The sequence below is a fragment of the Rhineura floridana genome, chromosome 15 (genome assembly GCF_030035675.1).
Source record: "Rhineura floridana isolate rRhiFlo1 chromosome 15, rRhiFlo1.hap2, whole genome shotgun sequence".
Taxonomy (NCBI): Eukaryota; Metazoa; Chordata; class Lepidosauria; order Squamata; family Rhineuridae; genus Rhineura; species Rhineura floridana.
The window spans coordinates 14,345,836-14,368,580 of NC_084494.1; the positions used below are offsets into that span (position 1 = coordinate 14,345,836).

The following is a 22,745-nucleotide window of genomic DNA, read 5'->3' on the forward strand; positions in this document are numbered from 1 at the left end:
TCCCAGTAAGCAATGCTTTCGTGGAGAGAGCGTTTTCACTAATGGGCAATGTATGGACTGACAACAGGAACTGTATGTTACCTTCCCTTGTTAAAGCAGAGCTTTGTGTCAAATTAAACTTTGGCATGAACTGTGCTGAGTTTTTTAAATATGTGAAGGAAGAACAAAGGTTGCTTAAAGCTTGTGTTTCAAATGAGAAGTACAAATTCTAAACTCAGCCTGTTTAGTTATTTAACACCAGTTCCTACAGTGAAAGCACCTTGTTCATTCTTTCTGTTTTTCTTTTATAAAGAGTAATACTGTTTATAATGTTTATAATGGTTGAAAACATCCCTTGGATGTCATCCACTTCTCTTTTGTAAGAGAGATAAATGTCTAAAACCAGCTGCAATTTCATTGCTTCAGTGGGTGTCTACTCTAGTTGGGACTAGATTGATTGGTGATGTAATCTACCTTTGTTCTCTTAAAGATAGTGTTTGTTAATAAAAAATTGTTTGTAACCTGGTGCTATTGGTTTTATTTCTGTCACATTTTTACTTTTACCTTAATACTAGAGGTAATTGTATAATTGTATAATTGTGATTGCCAACTGCTTGCCTAGAATGCCCTCCCTTGTCCTTAACATGGCTGCAACCGTATCTACTCAGAAGTAAGTCCTATTTAGTTCAGATCTTGTAAGTTCAGGTCTGTGGCTTCCTTTATGGAATCAATCCATCTCTTGTTTGGCCTTCCTCTTTTTGTACTCCCTTCTGTTTTTCCCAGCATTATTGTCTTTTCTAGTGAATCGTGTCTTCTCATTATGTGTCCAAAGTATGATAACCTCAGTTTCATCATTTTAGCTTCTAGTGATAGTTCTGGTTTAATTTGTTCGGACACCCAATTATTTGTCTGTTTTGCCTAGAATGTCCTCCCTTGTCCTTAACATGGCTGCAACCGTATCTACTCAGAAGTAAGTCCTATTGAGTTCTATGGGGCTTAGTTCCTTAATAAGCATGTTTACAGTTGCTGCCTTCAGGGGCATCTATCTGTGCTCCCATCTAACATCTCTGCAACACTAAACTCCTTTCTTCCAATAATGGCCAAGTCTGAGGGCACGTAAACCCTTCTTGCCAGAAGCAAGTAAACTAGAAGGCATCAGAACTGCACCTCCCAAGAAATGTCCCTAATGTCCTAGTAAGAGTTCTACCTAGAAGTTGAAGGGTTACGCTGACCCTTTGGTATGTGTTGCTGTGGTTGGTATGGTATTGCATTTAGGGAAGCATCACTGTCTTTTTTCATTTTCTGTTTGCATTTCATGTACCTTTGACCCTCCTCCCTTACATCCATAGAAGCAACAACAGTGGTTCCATGTGGTCAACTAAACCCCTAAAACCCATTGATGATGTGCCTTGTTGGTTGCATGATGGTTTGTTTTTTGCCCACTAATGGTAAAAGAGAATTCACATATTTGAAAGTGTGGCTGCAGTTGTTGTTCCCAAGCTGCTGCCTGTGAAGGTAGACCAAACCATGGGTGTTTTTTCTCTGTCAATTATTACTCACTGGAATTGGATTGGCTGTCCAAGTGAGTTTATAGCACCCCACAGAGTAGACAGAAAGGGTAGAGAATCTTCTTTCTCTTACACATTTCTCAGACCTCTTTCTGAAGTGAAGGGTCAAATCTGTAAAGAAGTTTGGAGCAGCCACATTAAAAGATAAGGGCAGGGCATTCCAGGCAGGGGGTTGTCAACCCTGCTTGGATATGGATGTCTTTGCAGAGGATCCCTAGTCAAGCATTACTAACAGCACAATCCAAACTATCTACTCAGAAGTAAGTCCTGTTGAGTTCTATGGGGCTTAGTTCCTTAATAAGCATGTTTATAATTGCTGCCTTCAGGAGCATCCATCTGTGCTCCCATCTAACATCTCTGCAACACTAGGCTCCTTTCTTCCAATAATGGCCTGGCCTGAGGGCACGTAAACCCTTCTTGCCAGAAGCAAGGAAGCTAGATTAAATGTTCCCTAAAGGTGTTGAACTGTGACTTGGGAGACCAGGGTTCAAATCCCCACACAGCCATGAAGCTCACTGGGTGACCTTGGGCCAGTCACTGCCTCTCAGACTCAGAGGAAGGCAATAGTAAACCACCTCTGTCTGAATACTGCTTACCATGAAGACCCTATCTGGGATCAACTTGAAGGCAGTCCATTTCCATTTTGCATCACCCTAAGCTTGTGAGAAAGAATGACCTTATTTTACACCCTATTTTAGGTAAGATTTCTATTTTAATCTCCAGAGAATTTTTTTTGAATGGCATGCTCCAAGCAACTGTGGTTGATAAAATGTATCATGCTTAAGGATATCACTAGGGCCTGCCCCGTGACGTCACTAGGGCCTGCCCCGTGATGTCACTAGGGCCTGCCCCGTGACATCACTAGGGCCCGCCCTGTGATGTCACTAGGGCCCACCCCCATTTTCTCAGGTTTTTGGATGGCTCCGACCTGGCAACCCTACTCGGAGCACTCCTCAGGGCCCTGATCCACATGAGAAGTCTGCTAGCAAAAAGGCTGGCAGAGTTAAATTACTACAATGGTAGTCTATGGGGAGCACTTACTCCCCGGTAGGCCTATTCATGGGAGCTGGATCTTTCTGTCCAGCTCCCACATGTGGCTCCCAATGGGGCCTTTATTCAGCTGGGCTGGCGGCTCACGAGCAGCGAGTGGATGCCGTGCAGCTTCCCGCAAGCTCCTCCTCCGCCAGCCACCCATAAATTGGATTATGCTGTTTCTTTGGTTCATTAATTTCAATGGGTCTACCCTGAGAATTATTATTAATTTAATTTATTACCCACCCTTCACCCTAAGGTCCCAGGGCAGGTTACAACAATTTAAAATATATTATTAAAAACAATTAAAAGCAAATTAAAATCACAACACTACAAAAAATAAAGTGAGTCAGTGTCAAAGGCCAGGGTAAAGACATGCATCTTCAGCAGGGCCAGCACCAGACAGCAGCCAGGTTGGGCCCTGGCTGAGGGCCCCTGCGGCCCAGAGGGGGCCCTTAGAGTGGGAGGGTAGTGCTCCTGTTCCGAAATCCATGGCAACATCAGCTCCCAACCCTGCTGTGGATCGCAGAGAGGGAGCTCCCAGGCACACACACCCAATACTGTCAGTGCGGGCTTTAATAAGCCTGCCTGCACGTCCCACCTATCTCTCCCGTTCTTGTCAATAACGTGAGTGTTACGCTTGCTTGCCTACCATCAACCTGCCATCCTGGTTGATGGCAGGCATGTGGGCACAGCACACACTTCATTCACAGGGACAGAAGATGTTGGTGGGATGCATGGGTGGGCTTATGGGGGGGGGGGCTACGGCACCGCGGATCCAGGGCAGGCTGGTGCCCAAGAGCCCAGTCATCCCTGATGCCGGCCCTCATCTTCAGCATTCACCGAAAACTGTACAGTGAAGTTGCCAAACACGCCTCTGTGGAGTTCCGCAACAGGGGCCACCACCCCCAAGCTTCTGAAGGAGGCAGAGCTATCAAGAGGACCCTTTCTATTTATCTCAACACCTGAGATGGTCTGGAGGGAAAGAGGAGGCTTTTCAGTAGGGCTAACACTAGATACAAACCTAGCAGTTTTTAGTTATGGAAGGTATTATCATGGTCTAGATATGTGGAATATGACCCCCAATTTTCTGGTGGTGTTGGTAGGGAGGCGATGTAAAGATTTGAGTTAAACGGCAATGAAATCCAAAAGTACAGTTGGTGGGAATTCAACTAGAGCTTTCACAGCAGCAGTAAATATTGACAACACAGTCTTCTTAGCATTGCTGAGTAAAGTGATAATGCAATTAGAGCTTAAACATATGCAGAATAAGAATTCATTGACCGTTCACAACAGCAGTGATTGATGTTAGCAGAATAACTTTAGCATTGCTGCGCAAATTAACACCTGTAGTGGGACAGGAAACCATTGTCTCTATTCACACCCAAATGAATAGAATAGAAAGGGGAAGTAATGGGGCCACACTCCAGTGGGAAGCTCTCTGGCGCAATTGTGGGAAAATTGAAATGGTGAGCTGCTTCCCATTCACTACTTTAGCCAAGGAACCAGGTGGATGGGTGAGCCAGATGGCAGCATTGTTGGGCCTTGTTTTCTGACAATGCTGGGCATTGCCTCAGGCCTTGGTCTTGACACATAAGACCTTTTCATTCACTAATTAATTTCTCCCAGCTATGGATGGGGGTTGGTGAGAATTTGATTCAGTTCATATTTAAAGGGAATCTATCTAATCTGCACTTTTTGAAACAATACATGAACAGAAATAGGTATCCATTGAAATTTGTAATTTTCAGAATTTTGCAGTGCAGTTCTTGAGCCAAGTCATGTGTATAAAAATGCATATGGTAGGGTAAAGGATGCATAAAAATAGTGAAAAGTAGTGAAAAAATATTAAATTTATTTATTTATTTATTACATTGTTATACGTCCCCATAGCCAAATCTCTCTGGGCGGTTTACAGCAATTAAAAACAATAAAAACAATTATACAAATTTTAAAACACAAAAAACAATTTAGAAACACAATTTTTTTAAAAAAATTAAAAAACAATCTAAAAACAAATTTAAAGGTAAAGGTGTCCCCGCACTTGTAGCGTGAGTCGTTTCCGACTCTTAGGGTGACGTCTTGTGACGTTTACTAGGCAGACCATATATATGGGGTGGGATTGCCAGTTCCTTCCCCGGCCTTTCTTTACCCCCCAGTATATGCCAGGTACTCATTTCACCAACCACGGATGGATGGAAGGCTGAGTGGACCTCGACCCCTTTTACCGGAGATTCAGCTTCCTCCTTCCGTTGGAATCGAACTCCGGCCGTGAGCAGAGCTTCGGCTGCGTTACCGCAGCTTACCACTCTGCGTCACGGGATATCCTAAAACAAATTTAAACAAATTTAAACAAATTTAAATTGCATTATATTAGGGGGAAATTATTGCCAAGGTATATGTAATGCAAAATCACATGCAATCATGTATGTATTAGGATAAATTTGGACTAAAATACTGATGAATTTCCATGAGGACTTTTAAAAATAATAACAAACTGATGTGGAAATGTGGAGGACAGAATTTAAGATTGGAAAAAGAAGAAACTGACATTGACAAATTTGCCCATCCCTACTCCCAGCACAGGGATGATTCTGCTATGGAGCACAGTCTGATAGTTGCTGGGCCAATCGATCGATCCACAGCAGCCAAAAGGCAAAATATTTTGTGGAGGTGGAAAATAGAACCAACCCCTATGAAGAGCTTAAGGCTTTTTCAAATGGTCAACCGTGATGTGCTTCTGCCTGACATTTATTACTGAAAGTTCACATCTGTTGTTCTATACCACAGTCTAGCAATAGGTAATAAAGCCACCTGCTGGCAAAATGAAATTATCTAGCAGCTCATAATATGGAACAGAAAATGAGTGTTTGTAACATTTCACTGGTTAACTGTTGGAAGTATCCCTGGAGATCTCCTTAATGCTTGTACCCGGGGGTAATTCTATTAAAATCAAATTCAGTTGCCGCTTGGATTTCCAGTGGCAGTTATATAAAGCACATGTTTTGCATGCAAAAGATCCCAGGTTCAATCCCTGGTATAGAAGGGACATAGATTGAACCACAAAGGTGAAGATACTATTGTCTCACTCCAATTCCTCCAGTTGGAAGAGCTGGTTAGGTGTCCATGCGTTCTCCTTTGCAGAGGACAGTCCTCTGTTTGAAGAGCTGTCCAGTCCAAGTCAGCTTTAACAAATGAATCACAAGAAGGGAGGTGAGGACTTTGAAGGTTGCCCCTCAACAATTACTTCCTGAATGCCAGTCTGATCAGGCACACAGGTCACCTGGTCACAATCTTCCTAACTGCGGTGAGGGTTTTGTATTTTTATGTAAACTATAGGTAATTATTTCTAAATTTATATCGATACATATAAGTTAGCATATGCAAAGTTTATGCAAATCTGTACCATCATTTGTCCTCTTTTTTTTGGTGATGTGTATCCTTTTTTTGGGGGGGGCAATATTTAGTAGTCTGGACTGTGAATTGTTCAGCATAGTCAGGGCAGAATTACATGTAGACCATGCCCTGCTCAGAAAGGAGAGGGAAACGAGAATATTTTCCTGTTTCCAGGGAGCTACCATGGGGAGGGCAAAAGCTTCTTATAAGATTTCATGGCAGAACTTAAAGCAGGGGAAGTTGTTGAGCAGTGGCAGCTGGTGCCCATAAGTACTGGTAGGGCGGAAGGCAGGCAGCCCGAATGTGTTAGAGACAGAGCAAATGACAGGCAGAGCCAACTACTGTAATTCTAGTTTTGTCCTCCTCCTTGCTGAGTTCTACAACGGCAACAGTGAGACTAAGGAGGATAAAGCTAAAAATCAAGGCCATCCCCCCTCCTCTCCGCACTGGACGTAAAAGTAAGGAGGCCAGCAGAGGGCAGACTAAGGTTGCTGGAGCAGCACCCCATTACCCTAATGGACCAGCCTCCATTGCTGTTCGGGTCCAGATATTCCAAGGGAGGGAAGGACTTATTGCAATGAGGGTTTGGGGGATCAACGACTGTGGCCTTCCAGGAGCAGCAGAATTTCTTTCAGTGGACTTTAAAAAAATAGTGACAATTTTGAATCCTTAAATATTTGGCATTGTCTTCAAGCTTAGTATATATTCAGCCAATATCTGTTAAATGTTTAGCTGATGATACTTGTATCCACTAACACAGAAATAAGTTCCAGAAATATAACCATATATGGCCAGGGGTGTAGTCACTGGGGGTCTTGGGATGACTTAGACCCTTTACTTTTTTAGGAGCAGGATCCCACCAATGTCCCTATAGCATCCTACAAGCCAATCAGCATGAAAGGGGAGTGTGTTAGCCATTGAGAAGAGTCTTCTAACATGCTTACTTTTCCTTTCCTGCTGATTGGAGCCAATCAGAGTGAAAGGAGGTGAGTCAGCCACTGAGATGACTCTTCTCAGTAGCTAACACTCTCCCCTGTCATGCTGATTGGCTCCTAGGGATGTCTGTAGTTGTGGGAGAAGGGATTAACAAAGATCTCATTCTCAACAGGAAGGGACCCTGCACTTCTGAATTTGTCACTACATTTTTGGATAAGACTGTATAAAAAGTTATACCCCACCTTTCAAATACACATTATCCTAGGCGACCTGCTTCAGTTAAAATCAAAATATAAAAATATGGCAAGAATATCAGCAAAGTAAAAATCCCAATATTAGCTTGATGAGTGATGTGGGTTTTCCAGAAAAAAGCTGAATTGGAAAATTAACAGAAAGCGTTCTGCAGATCAGGATACTTTGCACAAGGCAATTTGCTTTGAAAACTTTTCAGTTTGTATTGCAAAGTTTTGCTGCCCTTGTTAGCTTAGCATATTTATTTCACTTGTATTTATTAAACAAAGTGAACAACTTTGAAACTGCCAAGCATGCCTTACATTGTATTTGCAACTGGCACCTATTCATTATTATTGACCTTATTAAGTGGAAAAAAATACTGCAGAAAAATAGAGCACTGGAAAAACATCCACCCACGTCACTGAATATAATAATCACAAATTAGAAACATAACAGCATCAGCAAACTCATTGTGTTAGCAAAATCAATAAAGAGTCATATAACACTGAACACTTCAACCCAAAGTATTTAATAAACAGGAACTTTTGCAGTGGAAGTTTGGAATTGAAAGAATAATACTGAAGGTAGAGATTAAAGGGGGAAAATGTCCTGCTTAGGGAATAAGAAGACCAAGCATCAGAGGCCACTTACAGGATGGTCCACAGAGGAAGGTCAGGTCACAGCCCAAGGTCAAGGTTTTTTTTGGAGGGGAGGTCAAGAAGAGCAGTAAAATCCAGTTACCAACCAAGGTCATACACACAGAGAGGCCATATTCACTGGTGCCCACAAAGCTAGAGTACACAAGTTGTCCCAACAACTTTCCCAAGGGACTGCAGGGAGATGTAGCTCATTACACCCAAGGACTTCTTGGCTTCCAGATGCACACTCCAGTGCCTGACCGCTGCTTGGTCCTGCACCTTCATGTACTGGCATTCTCTCGGGCTTGGGGGTGGCTCAGCTTGTGCCTCTGAGCCTGGGCTCTCTATCAGAGATGGTGGGAGCTGGGATGCCGTAAGGCCTGATGGTCCTGATATGGCCTTGCTGCTGCCTGACCCCGCCCATTCCTCTGCATAGTTCCCTTCGGGAAGTGCCGGGTCCTCCTTTGATCAGGGCTCCTCTGGCGGGAGCATGGCAACCCTGTTTCAAACTGCTTTTCAGTGACTAATTTGCTTGTATTGAAATTAAATATGATTTAAGACGACTAACCATTTTATTATGGCACTATGGGCTCTGCCCCTGCTCGCTTGGCTCGCAAACCATGCCTACTGTTACTAGTACTCCTCACCCTTCCCTCCCTCCCTCTCATGGGTCACCAGTGCTCCCACCTCCTTTCCTGCACATGGGTTACCTGCGTTCTCCCTCCCTCCCTCCCCCATGGGTTGCCAGTGCACCCCCTCCCTCCCGCACAGTTGCCAGCGCTCCCTTCCCACCTCCCACAGGGTTGCCAGCGCTCCCCCCTCCTTTCCCCCATTGGTCACCAGCCCTTCCCTCCCTCCCTTCCTGGATCACCAGCTTGCCCTCCCCCTCCCTCCGTCCCCCAAGGGTCACCATCCATCTATCTCCTCCTCACAGGTCACCAGACCACCCCTCCCTCCCCCCATGGGTCACCCTGACCCTCTCTCCTCCCTCCCCCCCACAGATTGACAGCAACAACAGCAGTGAAAAGGCTAAACATACACGGAAGGCTGTGTGGACATACAGTGCCTTTCTTTGCAGAAGAATATTTGCATTTACATTATTGACTGTAAGCCACTTGGGAAGCAATCCTACATTGAGGAAGCTAGCATAATTCAAGGGCACAGTCCTATACGTTAATTTAAGCCAGTTTAAAGTAAACCAGATCCTAACTCTGTTCAGGATCCCTTGGGAGGGAAGAACTCTGGCTGAGCCGACAGAGCTTTTTCCTGGCTTAATTTATGCCAGGAGGACTGGAGGTCACATCACCAAGCTAAATGGAAGAAGGGTATGGCTTAAGTCCACCTCCAGTTGCTCACCCCTGCCACACACCCCAAAACACCCATTTTGGGGGACTTATGCCAGTTTAATTTACCCTGGTCTTGGCTGAGCCCCACCTGAGCTGGGCTGGCTGAGCCAGGATGAGGGACTAAGCCAAACCCAGCCAGAGATCTGCCACATTCTGTATCCCTTTGGCCTAGCGTAAATACCAGTAGGGTTGTGCCCCGAGTCTCTGTGAGAAACGTTTTTGTAAATAAGTATTTCAGTGATAGCTTGTATGTACTTTGTCCACACATGGGTTATTCTTCATTTACTGATCGCATTTGTATCTCTCTTCTTTAATTATGAAGGCCAAGGCAGCCTCCAGGCCTGGCTGGCTAGACACAGACGTGCTTAAGCTTCCCTATAGCTGCTGTATCATTTGAGAGGGCCTTTTTTGCACTGGTCCTGTCATAGTCACCATGTAGAAATAAATCCCTGACACAGAAAGATTAGGTTCTCTTCTTTGCAAGTGTTTAAAATCTTCTTATGGGATGCAACCCCACTTCCCTGGGAGTAAGCCCCATTAAATTCATCTGTGTGGTTAGGATTGCAGCCTGAGATCTCCCTCAGCAATTAACTTTTTTGGTTTGTTGTTGACAGGTTGTTCTTCTGTTCTACAATTGTTGTTGGCTGCTTTGAGCATCTCCATTTGCAGGGGGAACGAGGGACATGAAATCCTTAATAAATGACTCTTCCCTTTCGTATGCAATTTTTTTTTTTTGTTACAACAGCCACAGCCCAGTCCTATGCGCGTCTACTCGGTGTATTCAGTAGGGCTTACGTCCAGAGAAGCATGCATAGGCGTGCAGAGTTACGCCTGAGTAAACATTGTTTGCATAGGATCGGTCTGTCAGGCTATGACTCTTTTTAAGCACTTCCAATTGCACTTGCTTCAAAGTGAATGTGCCCAGGATTTGGGGCGCAAAAGGATTTTACAAACTGGTAAAATATTTACCCAGGCTGCTAATGAATAACCCTCGCCTAGGAAAGCCTGGCTGGCAACTATGAATGCATCCAACGCACCCCTTTGCGGAGAATTGCTAGTAGTGCTGCTGCTACCTTAAGAAATGGCCATCAGGGAAGAAATTCCTCTCTGATTGGCCATGACTCGCTTTTCCATGTCACTTTACATGGCCGTTACACCCGGTCTCACCTTTCCCATTCTCTATTGGCCCTCCTTAATACTATTTATTCAAACCTGATCTCTATTGGAGAACCTCTCTTATCAGTCACGCTGAGGGCGGGCCTATGCGCGAGCTGTGTTAGAATGTAGCGGGATCTCCATTCTTTGCCTCTTTTTACCTTTGGTCCTTAGATTACGCGAGCCTTTTAGCCGAAGATTATTGGCCAACATTCCCGTCAATCAACCAGGGGGGGCGTACCTCAATGTCAAAGCTAAGGGAGGGACACAAAAAACTCTCTTTCTTTTCATTGGGGGGGATAGCTAGGCTTGCCACACCCACTTTGGTCTCTCCTATTCAACCATTGGGTCTCTTCGCCATCAATCCACCAGTTCCTTACTCTCACGGGCTGCTCTGGAAGTCTCGCCCTGCCGAGCGGGATTTGCCATCCTGGAAAAGGGGTGGGACAACGGACGTCGATTTCCTCATTGGCTGTGTCTCCCGCCTGTCTACCCTCTCTCCCCGCATTGATTGATTCGGTCGTCCGTCGACCTCATGTTCTGCCTCCCGCCGATTGGCTCGTGGCTGAAAGGAGGCGGGGCAGGGCGCGGAGGCTGCGCGCGGGGACGCAGCGGCGAGGAGGGACAGATCTGAAATTATTTTTTATTTCTTTGTTTCCTAGTCGAGCGGGAGGGAGGGGAAAAAAAGGAGGGAGAAAGAAAACTGGGAGGGGGGAAAAGACGAAACAGAAAGAGATCGAGCTTGACTGAGTCTCCCTCCGGCGGGTCGTTCGGACGGGCTCGGATGTTGTCGCTGTGACCCGGGCGGGGCAGGAGTGGAGAAGGAGGCGACGACGGGGGGCAGTAGTAGCAGCAGCAGCCGCCTCCGCCGCCACCACCGGGCCAGGCCGGGTTGGGTCGCGTCGGGCCGGACGGGAGGATGAAGCGCCGGAGCGCGGACTGCAGTAAACTCCGGCGGCCGCTGAAGCGGAACCGCATCACTGAGGGCATCTACGGCAGGTATGGCCCGCACCTGCCTCGCCCCGCCCCGGCCTGTCAGTGGCATCAGTGGGGCCTCCCTGCCGCCCCGGCCGCTCCTGTCTTCTCTCTTTTGAGAGGCGGGGAGGATGGAGACGGGGGGGACTCCTTTCCCGCCTCATCCCCCGACGACGCTTCCTCCGCTGCCTCCTCCTCGCAAGGAGAGACACCGACGAGTTTGGCAGGAGTCCTTTCGTCTCCTCACTCTACCACCACCACCGTCACACGCCGCCCACCCCCTCGTTGTCTCCAAACATTTCTCTCCCCCCCCCAACTCCTCCATAGCTTCTCTCCTCAGGGAGCCGCTTCCCGCCTATTGCCCACGCTCAGACTCCCCTCACGGCCCCGCTTCTTTTTAGCTCTGGGCCATTGTCTTCAGGAGGAGGAGAAACAGCCCCCCCCTTCCCCATACAATGCACAACACCCCCCATTTCCTTTTTCTTCTTCCCTTTCCTTTCCTCCTCTAAAGTCTCCATTGTATCTCTTCTTTCTTTCTCTCCCCCCCAGTAGTTAACCTTGTGGACCCCTCCCCATGTTCCCCCCTCGTCACCCCCTCCCACACACATTGACAGCTTGGCCTTCAGAGTGGTCTCCAAGCTTTTCCCGACTTGGGGGCTGTCCCTGATCACCCAGACATGCATTTGGAGGGAATCTTTCTCTCATGTTACTCTCTTGGTAATGCAGCTCAGTAGTGGGTCAGGAGCCACAAGTTGAAGACTAGGGCTTAGGAGCCTGCCCCCCCCACATCCCACATGGGGGGCCCTTCCTCTAGAAATGGCTATTTCCCTCAATGCTAGATGTGGGGAACTGTTGGCCTTCCAGATGTTGCTGGACTACAATTCCTTTTGTCCCTGACTATTGGCCATACTTGATGGAGCGGATGGGAGTGGTAGTTCAGGAACATCTGGAGGGCCGAAGGTTCTCTAACACCTGCTCTGTACTTGCACATATGCTGACAACTCTTGCCTTTCAAGTCCACATGTGGCCATCTCTGCAGATGGATTTCCCTCCCCCTTTTCCTCCCTTGAAGCTACAGCTTTACTCCAGATGTCTTATGCTTCTCCTCCCCTTATGCATGTGGGCACCTCCCCCCGCTTGACAGAGTTGTCCTTATGCCCTTCTGAACCCCTTGGGAAACCTTTAAGGTGGGGAACCTTAAAAGTCTTCTTTTCGCTCCCCCCCGATACACTTTCTGATAATTACTGCTTTTTGAAAGGCTTCAGCACATTGACAGGATAAACTAGTGGCCCCCAACCTTCATGAGTACGGGACCCTCTCTTTAACCTCAAAAATGTTTGCAACCCCCACATGTTAATTGTTGCTCCTGCTGCTGCTGCTCCTCTGGCCACCACCACGATTTGCATGTATGCGAAGTAACAGAGGCGGAAAAGAGAGACAGAAATCTGCCTGGCAGGAAATTAAAGCCCAACATATAATAAATTTCAACATATGGTTCACACAATCCTATAGGCAAAATCAAAATAGGACCAAACTTGGGCACCAGAGGTTGGGGCGGGTGAGTACAAGTGGGAAGAGAGAGAAGAAAAAGAGAGACAGAAGTAATGCAAAGGGACAGGGGTGGGTTAGAGGGAGCAAAAGCGTGTCAAGTTGTGGGTGGGGGAGAGGTTCAGTGGGTCAAAAGAACACAGCAAGTAAGAGGCAGCTACAGCTTGAAGAGTGAAGAGGAGCAGCCATGTGGGAGGGAGGGCACTTGGGACATGAGGGCAGGGAGTGGGAGGGAGGGTTGAAGTCAAGTGAGCTGCGTGTCCATTCTAGGTACTTCCTTTCTTGGAGTGACCTGTGGTGGCAGAGAGACCTCAAATGCTTTTCCTTTTCCTCACTCCCCACTCCTGTCCAGTTATACCAAAGGGGGGGTGTCCTGCGGGAGGGAGAAGAAGGAAGTAGACCGTGGGTGTGAAATCCTTCTCAACTGCTGCCTCTTTCTCTCCCTCTCTTTCTCAGGCAGAGGGGTGAGGAGTGACCTCCCCTTCTTCTTTTCTCTCCCTCACCCCCCCCCACCTTCCCCTGAGCCTGGTAACAGCCTACGTGGGTCTACAGGAAAATGCATCTGGGTGGGGAGTGTGCTGTCGCAGCTGCATGCCTCTTTCTGTGTCGTTCCCATTGCAGGAGACTAGTGGACTGTGGGAAGGGATAGCAAGGAGGCCAGAGGATCCCCCTTCCCTGCAGAAATACACACATCACCCACTCAGTACATGTTGGCCATCACATATGCACTCTACTGCTATTGCTGCTGCCACTACCGGTCCATGCAGCATGCAAAGGCTGGGGCTACCCTTCTCCATAAGGGGTTAAGGAGCTGGGAGCTCAGGAAGAACAATCAGCAGCTGGTCTCCTTGTGGGGCAGGGTGAGGAGCCAGGAGTTAAAGTCACTTGCACATGCTCAGTTTGTTTCAGCCTTCCTGAACACTTTCAAAAAACTTAATAAATAATTCCTCTCTTGACTCTTCATGCCCCCCCTGGATGACTTCCCAGGCCCTCTGGGGGTCACTGACCCCAGGTTGGGAACAACTGGGATAAACTATGTAGTTTTCCCTCACATGCTTTGTGGGCTACTCAGAAGCTTTACTTTTGGCCCAATTTATATCTGACCCCCTCCTGTGGCAGTTGTCTGTGGAACCTGCCCCCACCACACACACACAGTGGGAAGCTTTCCTCTAAGATCTCTTCTAAAACACACCATAGCCGTTCTCTTTTTAAGAGGCTTCAACTCATGTACTGAAAGATCTCCCCATCCGTCTTTCCTGAAGCCACATCTCCTCCCTAGTTGCCATTTTCTCCATCTTCTCCCCATGCTGACAACTCTTTGCATTTAAGAGTCTTCTAGATACAATACCATCTGAAAGATAGCTCCCCCCCGTTTCTGTCCCTTTCTCTTTGCCCATTCATTGGGTCTTTCCCTTACAATGACAGTCCTGCCCCTCAGCCCCCCACCTCTACCCATTGTGCACCCAGACCTTCCTTTGATGCCCTCACCCCCATTGCAATGCATAAGTTACCTTCACAGTCCTATTCTTACTGGTCTCCATTCATTGTTCTTCTCCACATGTATGCAGACCTTTCCCTAAAATGCCCTCAAACCATCAGGGGAGCACCACCATCCTGACCATTCTTGCCCTCAAGAGTTTCCCCACTGATATTTTTCTTTGAAGTAACACTTTAAACAGAGTGATAGTCCTGTTTGTTCTTAGTTTTGCCACTCAGGCTGCACCAAATTGGTATTCTGAAGCCCCCCCTTCATTTGTTGCCCCTCCTCACTTTGACTACCACTGCCACCCAACTCACTGGTCTTTAGTCTGCTCTCCTTTTAATATTCCTTCCCTTGTATTTCTCCTGATACTCTTCTCAGACCTCCCATTTGATATCCTCTTCAGGGATTGTCCTGCTTCTCTTCCTGCTTGTGCCCCATTAGACTGTCCAATCAAACTTCCCACTAAAGTGCTCAGCCCTATCCTACATTAGCAGCCCTCCTCTTAAGAGTCTACTTATCCCCACACTGTCATATCTTTCTCTAGGATCCCCTCACACAACCCACTGTGCCCAGACACTCAGTGACAGTTGTTGCCTTTTAGAGTCATCCACCCCACTGTGCCCTTGTGCTCTACACAGAAAGATTTTTCTCTTGGAGCTCCAGCTTATCTTGCCCATTTGAGCTTCCTTTACAGTGTTAGGTCTGGTTCCCAACCTCCCAATCCCCAGCTGTGGTTTGCCAGTCTTTCTGCTGAAGTCCCCTTTCCATTTGTTATGTACTCCCACATCAATAGTTCTACCCTTATGAGTTCTTCATTCTCTGTGCCTCATGACAAACCATCTCCCCACTTGCTATGCTCCCCAGACCCAGCCAGCAGGACTGGTGCTCAGGGAGGATATGAATTGTAGTCAACGTCTGGAGAGCCACAGGTTTCTCACTCCTGCTCCAGAGAGCCCCCTACATGCTTTGTCTTCCTCTCACACCTTTCAGAACACTGAGAAAGACCCTCCAGAAACTGGCAATCCTCCTCATGTGCCACCACATATTCTGCCTTGCGTCAAATGAGCTGTTGGTTATTCCCTTCCATGAGTTTTCATCACCACAAATCCTTCCCCTGCACCTAACTTCCTTTAGCGACATATACTTGAGACCCCCACAATTATGTGATCAAAGCATGTTTTTGAATGCTGCGGTCTCTTCTTGCCCCTTAGGACTTCCTTACCTTTTTTCAAGCGGCTGCCTTTCCCTTGTGATGTCTCTTCTTAGGCAGCTATCCCTGTTTCATTTCACCTTTTGTATGCTCATCTGCTGTCTCTTGCTGCCCCCCCCAAGCACTGTATTATATTACTTCAGAAGTCAAAAGTTTGCATGAGATGTTATTGGAGTTCCCCCTCCCGTTCCTTGTGAATACTGTATCTCTTCAGTAGATTCTTTGATTCACATCTCCTTCCTGAGTTGTTATACTTTCTTTTTGTGTCTCGTTCTGTATACCTTTCCCCTTTTGACACTAAAGTGTATGGCAAGGTGCCTTATTTTCAAAGTTGTGTCAGAATGAAAGGCATTTATTCATGTTCTCTGGTGACAGGAGTTTGCGATTTTCCATGGCTATTTCACTTCTGCTATTGAAAACGGTCTTAGAGAAATATGAGTTGTACATGTTGATTTTTTTTTAAAAGGTTAGGGGGATGATTGTTCACTAGGCCCAGCATCTTGCTTTATTCACCTCTTAACAGCCACGAGGTATTGTGTCTGGTTCCTCAGGTGTTAAAATTATGTACAACTTGCAGAAGTGCTGTGATGCTGTCAGTTTGTACAATTACAAGGGGCTTAATAAATGTGAAGTTTTGGCAGACAAAACTACACGTCATTGAGAAAGCCTAAGGAACTGTGTTTTCATGAAGACTTGGAAAGGAGGATAAGAAAAACTTCAAGTTAATACCCAGTGCTACACAAATTATAACTTCTGCCTTCACAGCAGTCATTGACCTAACATCAATTTTAAAGAATAAATTGGGGTGAAACTAATCTGTGAAAATCTGGTTTTTCTACAAAGAAACTTTGCCCAATTGAAGTCTTAGTTTTGTTACAAAATAACTGCTTAAGAACAGCAAAATAGTAATTTTTTTCAAGTTCACTTATTCATACATTTTTCACATCTCTGTTGTGTGTAATGCTATGTTTGTAACAAGTAACAGCACTTCATAAATGTTTACTAAAAAGGTTGGCAGACTATTTCAGAGTTTCCAAAGCTGTCTGGAAGTCAAGAAAGCAATGGCCTGAGTACTATTTCTGACTGTCTTGTTTCATAAAACAAAGGCCTTAATAGATCATGGATTCCTTTTGAAGTTGCTAGGAGGGGGACTCTGGGATGGCAGCAACCTCACAAAAAATAGAGGGCTGGTCTAGTTATCCCCCAGTCATTAATACACAGCTGGTCAAGGTTGCATTTTCCTTTGCTGAACTGATGGGGGTGGGGGAACAGCGGAGAGACCCAGGCAGAAATCACAAGAAGTTGCAGGCAGTAACAACTGTCCACTTACACTTTTGGTCTTCAGCTGGCTATTAGGCTAAATGATGTCTGTCAGTGACTATGGACACCCATGGGCAGGTCACAGTGCTTCTTTATGTTGCCATTCTTACTGTATAGTAAAGAGGGGTACTGCTGGTAGCAGCAGGGTCATGGCACAGGTGGGAATTGGTTCTCCCAACAACTTAATCTATACTAATCTACATGTGCATAGACCTCACCACTGAAGCTTACTTTTTCTCTGTTGCTGTGAGTATTACCAGCTGATGTGTCCTGTTTAAGCTCATGACTCTGTAGATCAGTCTTCCTCAATTAATGCCCTCCAAATTATTTGGACTACATCTCCCATCAGACCCAGCCAATATGGCTGTGCTCTCTCGAGCTGTTGGGAGTTATAGTCCAAAACATCAGAGGGGAAGGCATCTGGAGATGATTACATGTTTTAAAAATAGTGGATGGTGATAATTCTGTGTATGAACCACCAGACTTTGGCAGGAGACTTGTGTGTATAGAAGGCAGGCTTTTGTCCTTTCGCATATGCCAGTGAAGATTGGAGCAAAAGCCAGTGCATACAGCATATATGCTTCTGAGCGCTTGGTAAACTATGGGATCATGGCCATGCACTCATTGTGTAGCCGCGTGGTTCCAGCATGGATCCTGCTCTGCTGCTTTTGCAAGGTCACAGTAGCTGAACGTTACTTAGCAGTTATGCACTTCAGCAAATATGAGGCTAAGAATTGCAAGATTTACTGTCCACTTGCCTGTTGAACATGTGTAATCCGGTCAGCATGTGCTACTGTCATTTGATTAATTTATTAAGCAGATTTATTTGTGACTTTGGGCTTTTCCATAGAGGATTCATGCATTTCTTCAGTCCTAATGTAGCAGAATATATTTCTGTTAAGTTGTGTTTCATTCTTCTCTGCCAATAGCAAAATACATTTGTTGGCTTTATTTTGAATATTTCTGCTGAGATGTTGGGGGTGGATAAACACAGAACGGTTGCCTGAGGGTGGAAGGAAAAGACTCCTAGGCCAGAAAAGGATCTGATAAAATGTGTCAGAAAAACAAAATGCTGTTGATTATGGGGCACTTGAGGAAAGTGTTGTGCGTCTGTATAACATTGTCAGGCTTGCCTGTTCACATTGATGTTTGTGATAAACAGTAGCATGTTGAATAAGCTATCGGCTTTCTCTGTCGTCATATTTCTTGGGTAGATTGCATTGGCTTCCAGCTGAGATGGATGCATAATATCTCTGCTTAAGCAGGGTTGGGAAGAAAACAGCTAAGGGAATGCGAGAAATTGTTGCTTATCAGTAACTACCAATTAGGAGATGTTTTGTTTTTAAATTATGTTTGTGTGAGTGTGTGTGTTTGTTTACTTTTATTAATTCACTTAATATATTCCAGGTTGCAAAAAAGAGAGTGAAGCATATAAACTGACAGGTATATGATTCTGTTGATTCCCCAAAATAATTACCCTTTCCCCATTATTAAAATTAATGCCCACAGTCCTGTAGTTTGAACGCCTTGTGCTAGTTGGCTTTTCCATTTCTAGGAATAATTTTGTTTTTGTTTTTTGGTATTGGTGTTTTGTTTTTAAGAAAGCCTCCTGCTTGATTTTTTTTGGGGGGTGAAAGATTGGTGGTGTTTCTGTGACACCCAAAAATCTAAAATCTGTGACTGGGTTGAGCTTCTTATCCAGAGAGTGCTGCTGTTGTACTCCTGTCGAAGTAGCTTCAGCAATGATATAAAACGTGGGAGAATTTATCTGTGCTGATATTAGTGTTTTGTCTTACAAAGACCTGATGTGAGTCAGAAAGTTGTTGTTGTTGTTTACATTTCTGTTCCACTCTTCCTTCTTTGAGCTCAAGGGGATGTAAAGGGATGTGGGTTATTCCTCACGTCCTCAAAACAGCACTCTGAAGTAGATTAGGCTGGGAGAGAGTGACTGCCACAAGGTCACACAGTGAGCTTCATAGTAATATTGGGACTTCAACTTTGATCTTGCTGGCTAAAGCCCAATTCCCTAGCCACACCACTACACCATACCAAAGTTCCCAGTTCAAATCTTACTTCAGCTATAAACTGACAAGAGTGGCTTTAGGCAAGTTGCTCTTCTCAATGCATGCTCCCTGCTCACCGCAGTGACAGATAACATTGACATACTTTAATGAGCTGTTGTATGTCTTCCAGAGAAAATATATGTGAAGTGTTTCGAATTCTCATAAGAAAAACTAATTGTCATTAGTTTTTAAAGCACCTTGTTCTGACAGAGCTAGATTTGTTTTTTTAAGTATCACGGTGGTACCCAGGAATTTGAAAAGTTTAGAAGTTGATGCTGGGCTGGTGCATTTTCATTTAAAGTCTGAGATCCAAATGTAAGTTCATCCAAAGATTTTATTATTATTAATTTATAAAATGCTCAACATTTTCTAGGCAGCTGGTATAGCACAGTGGGGAAGAGAGCCTGGCTGGGAGTCCAGAGTCTGTGAGTTCAAATCCCCGTTTGTGTCTCCTGGGTGTAAAGAGCCAGCTAAAGATCACCCCACAGTGAGTGGCTCAGGGGTTATGTGCCCTGCCACCTGTGCATCTGTGGGCAAGCTGCATAGTCCCAAGAAGCCCAGTTGCCCCCTAGCTGGCAGTTGTGGACAAGGAAGGGGCTGGCTTGTACAACTGTGGCAAGCTGAGCAGGCCCTAGCCAGCTGGGGAGGACTAGCCTCAGAGGGAGGCAATGGTAAATCCCCTCTGAGTACCACTTGCAATGAAAATCCTATTCATAGGGTCGCCATAAGTTGGGATCATGTTGAAAGCAGTCCATTTCCATTTCTAACATTTTCTAGGTGCTGTACAAAAACAAAATACACGTCCTGCCCACATGTTTACAATCTAGTAGACACAATACAGAAAGAAAAATGAAGTGGAGGCAAGAAAAAAGTAGGAAATTAGGAACCAGTTGTTACATAATTGATAAAATGACCACATGGAATGGTCACCATGAGAGACATTTTGGGGAGGGGAGGAGTCAAATAGTAATTGGTGCCAGCCACGCTGATGGAGTGGCCTGTACTATTTCATCTCTCCCCCGGCTGAAGCCATATTGATGAGCCCAGTAGAATTTTTTATTTACATAGCTGACAACAATCCCTCTTTCCCTGTTTCACCAATTAATTTTGAGACTCCACTCAATTTCTAAAAAATAATCATAGAATAGTAGAGTTGGAAGGGGCCTATAAGGCCATCGAGTCCAACCCCTGTTCAGTGCAGGAATCCAACTTAAAGCATATCCGACGGGGCTGTCCAGCTGTCTCTTGAATGCCTCCAGTGTTGAAGAGCCCAACATCTCCCTAAGTAATTGATTCCATTGTTGTACTGCTCTAACAGTTAGGAATTTTTTCCTGATGTTCAGCTGAAATCTGGCAACCTATAACTTAACTCATAACTCATTCTGGCTCTGCTCTGTGTGACAACCTTTCAAGTACTTGAAGAGTTCTAGCATATTTCCCCTCAGTCTTCTCTTCTCCAGGCTAAACATGCCCAGTTCTTTCGGTCTCTCTTAATGAGGCTTTATCATCCTAGTTGCCCTCCTTTGAACCTGTTCCAGTTTGTCTGCATCCTTCTTAAAGTGCGGTGTCCAGAACTGAATGCAGGACTTAAGATGAGGCCTAACCAGCGCCGAATAGAGGGGAACTAGTACTTCACACAATTTGGAATCTATACTGCTGTTAATGCCATCTAAAATAGCATTTCTTTTTTGCAACCACATCGCATTGTTGGTTCATATTCAGCTTTTCATCAGCTATAAAGCCAAGATTCTTCTCACATGTAGTATTGTTGAGCCCCCATCTTATAACTGTGCATTTGGTTTCTTTTTCCTAGGTGTAGAACTTTGCACTTATCCCTGTTAAATTTCTGTTGTTTTTGGCCCAGTGTTCCAGCCTATCAAGTTCACTTTGAATTTTGTTTCTGTCTTCCAGGGTATTAGCTATCCAATTTTATGTCATAAGCATTCCCTGCACTTTCTCATCCAAGTTATTAATAAAAATGTTAAAGAGTACTGAACCTAGGACTGAACCTTGTGATACCCTGCTGGTTACTGTCACCCCCACCCCCACTTTGAGAAGGAACCATTGATAAGCACTCTTTGAGTACGATTCTGTAGCCAACTGTGGATCCATATGATAGTTGTTCTATTCAGCCTACATTTAGCTAGCTTGTTAATCAGAATATTGTGGGGCACTTTGTCAAAAGCTTTGCTGAAGTTGAGATATATTATGTCCACAGTATTCCCACAATCTACCAGAGAGGTTACCCGATCAAAAAATGAGATAACTTTATTCTTGCAGGATTTGTTATTGACAAATCCATGTTGGCTTCTGGTAATCACTTCATTGTTTTCAAGGTGCTTACAGATCGATCACTTTATAATCTGCTACAGAATTTTCCCAGGGATTGATGTGAGACTGACTGGTCTATAGTTCCCAGGTTCTTACTTTCCCCCTTTTTTGAAAATAGGGGCAACACTACTCCTCCTGTCATCTGGCACTTCTCCCATCCTCCATGATTTTGCAAAGATAATAGACAGTGGTTTTGAGAGTTCTTCATTCAGTTCCTTTATGACTCAAGGATGCAGTTCATTGGGCCCTGGAGATTTGAACTCATTCAAAGTAATTAGGTATTCCTTGACCTTTTTGTCTATCCATCTCAAGTTGCAATCCTGCCCCTTCAGTTTGTACTTTACATTTGCCAGGAGGGTCAGGAGAAGACTGAGCCAAAGAAGGAATTGAACACTTCTACCTTTTTCAGCCTCACTGAATAGATGAACCATCATTTATTTTCTCAGCAATCTCACTAACCTCAGCTGATTCTCAGCTTTAGCCTTCCTGACATCCTGCAATTCTGTGCTACCTGTCTGTACTCTTCCTTTGTGGCCTGGCCTTCCTTCCACTTCCTGTATGTGTCCTTTTTTGTTTTCAGGTAATCTCTAAGCTTTTTGTGAAGCCACTTGGCTTCTTCTGTCTTCCACCTTTTTTCCTTGTCGGAATTGTTTACAACTGTGCCTTCAGATAGTTTGCTATGAGTCCACTCGGGGGGGGGTATGCTGTTCAAGAAAAACAAGTACAAACAAGTCCCATGGGCTCATGGGACTAGTTGTACAGGTTTTCAACCAAAATATTTTTCCTGACTTTGCTTCTTTTGGGAAAGGCATTGATTGACTGCTCTTATCTCCAAGGTTGGCTTTTTATAATAGCAGCAAAAATGTGAGTTTTTGCAAAAGAAAAGGGAAAAAAAACCCTGTGCAGGTGATATTTAAAGAAAGAAATGGAGTTATGTTCCATGCCATTTAAGTGTTCTTCATTGTGAATATACCCTCATTTGATTGCTTTTTGCGTCAGGAGGCATGAGTGGGTGAGACCTGCAGTGTCTTTTATTTATTTATATATATAAGACAGTTTTGAAAGCAACAAACAGAACTTCACTCAAGCTTGCTCTGGATCCCTATAAGGATTCCATTATATATAAAATAGTAGGTAGAAGCAGATACATAAGATAGATATTACTGTCTTGTGAGAAGCCTGTTATGGTGAACACTAATGTACTGAAATTCCTACATGGGTCTCTTGTTTATTTATTTATTATTTGATTTATATCCCGCCCTTCTTCCCACTAGGAGCCCAGGGTGGCAAACAAAAGCACTAAAAACGCTTTAAAACATAAAAACAGACTTTAAAATATATTAAAACAAAACATCTTTAAAAACACTTTTTAAAAAACTTTAAAAACATCTTTTTTAAAAAGTTTAAAAAACAAATACTTTTAAAAAAGAAAACATATTAAAAGCAATTCCAACACAGATGCAGACTGAGATAAGGTCTCTGCTTAAAAGGTTTGTTGAAAGAGGAAGGTCTTCAGTAGGTGCTGAAAAGA

General features: G+C 44.8%; 1 protein-coding gene across 1 annotated transcript in view; it reads left to right on the top strand.

The window, feature by feature from the left end:
- Positions 1–10,779: 10,779 nt before the first annotated feature.
- Positions 10,780–22,745, top strand: part of MACO1 (macoilin 1) — an 83,837-nt gene continuing 71,871 nt past the window's right edge. Inside the window, exon 1 of the mRNA XM_061597337.1 lies at positions 10,780–11,283. Within this exon, the coding sequence (XP_061453321.1) occupies positions 11,204–11,283 (80 nt within the window). The 5' untranslated portion in view covers positions 10,780–11,203. The remainder of the gene's footprint in view (positions 11,284–22,745) is intronic.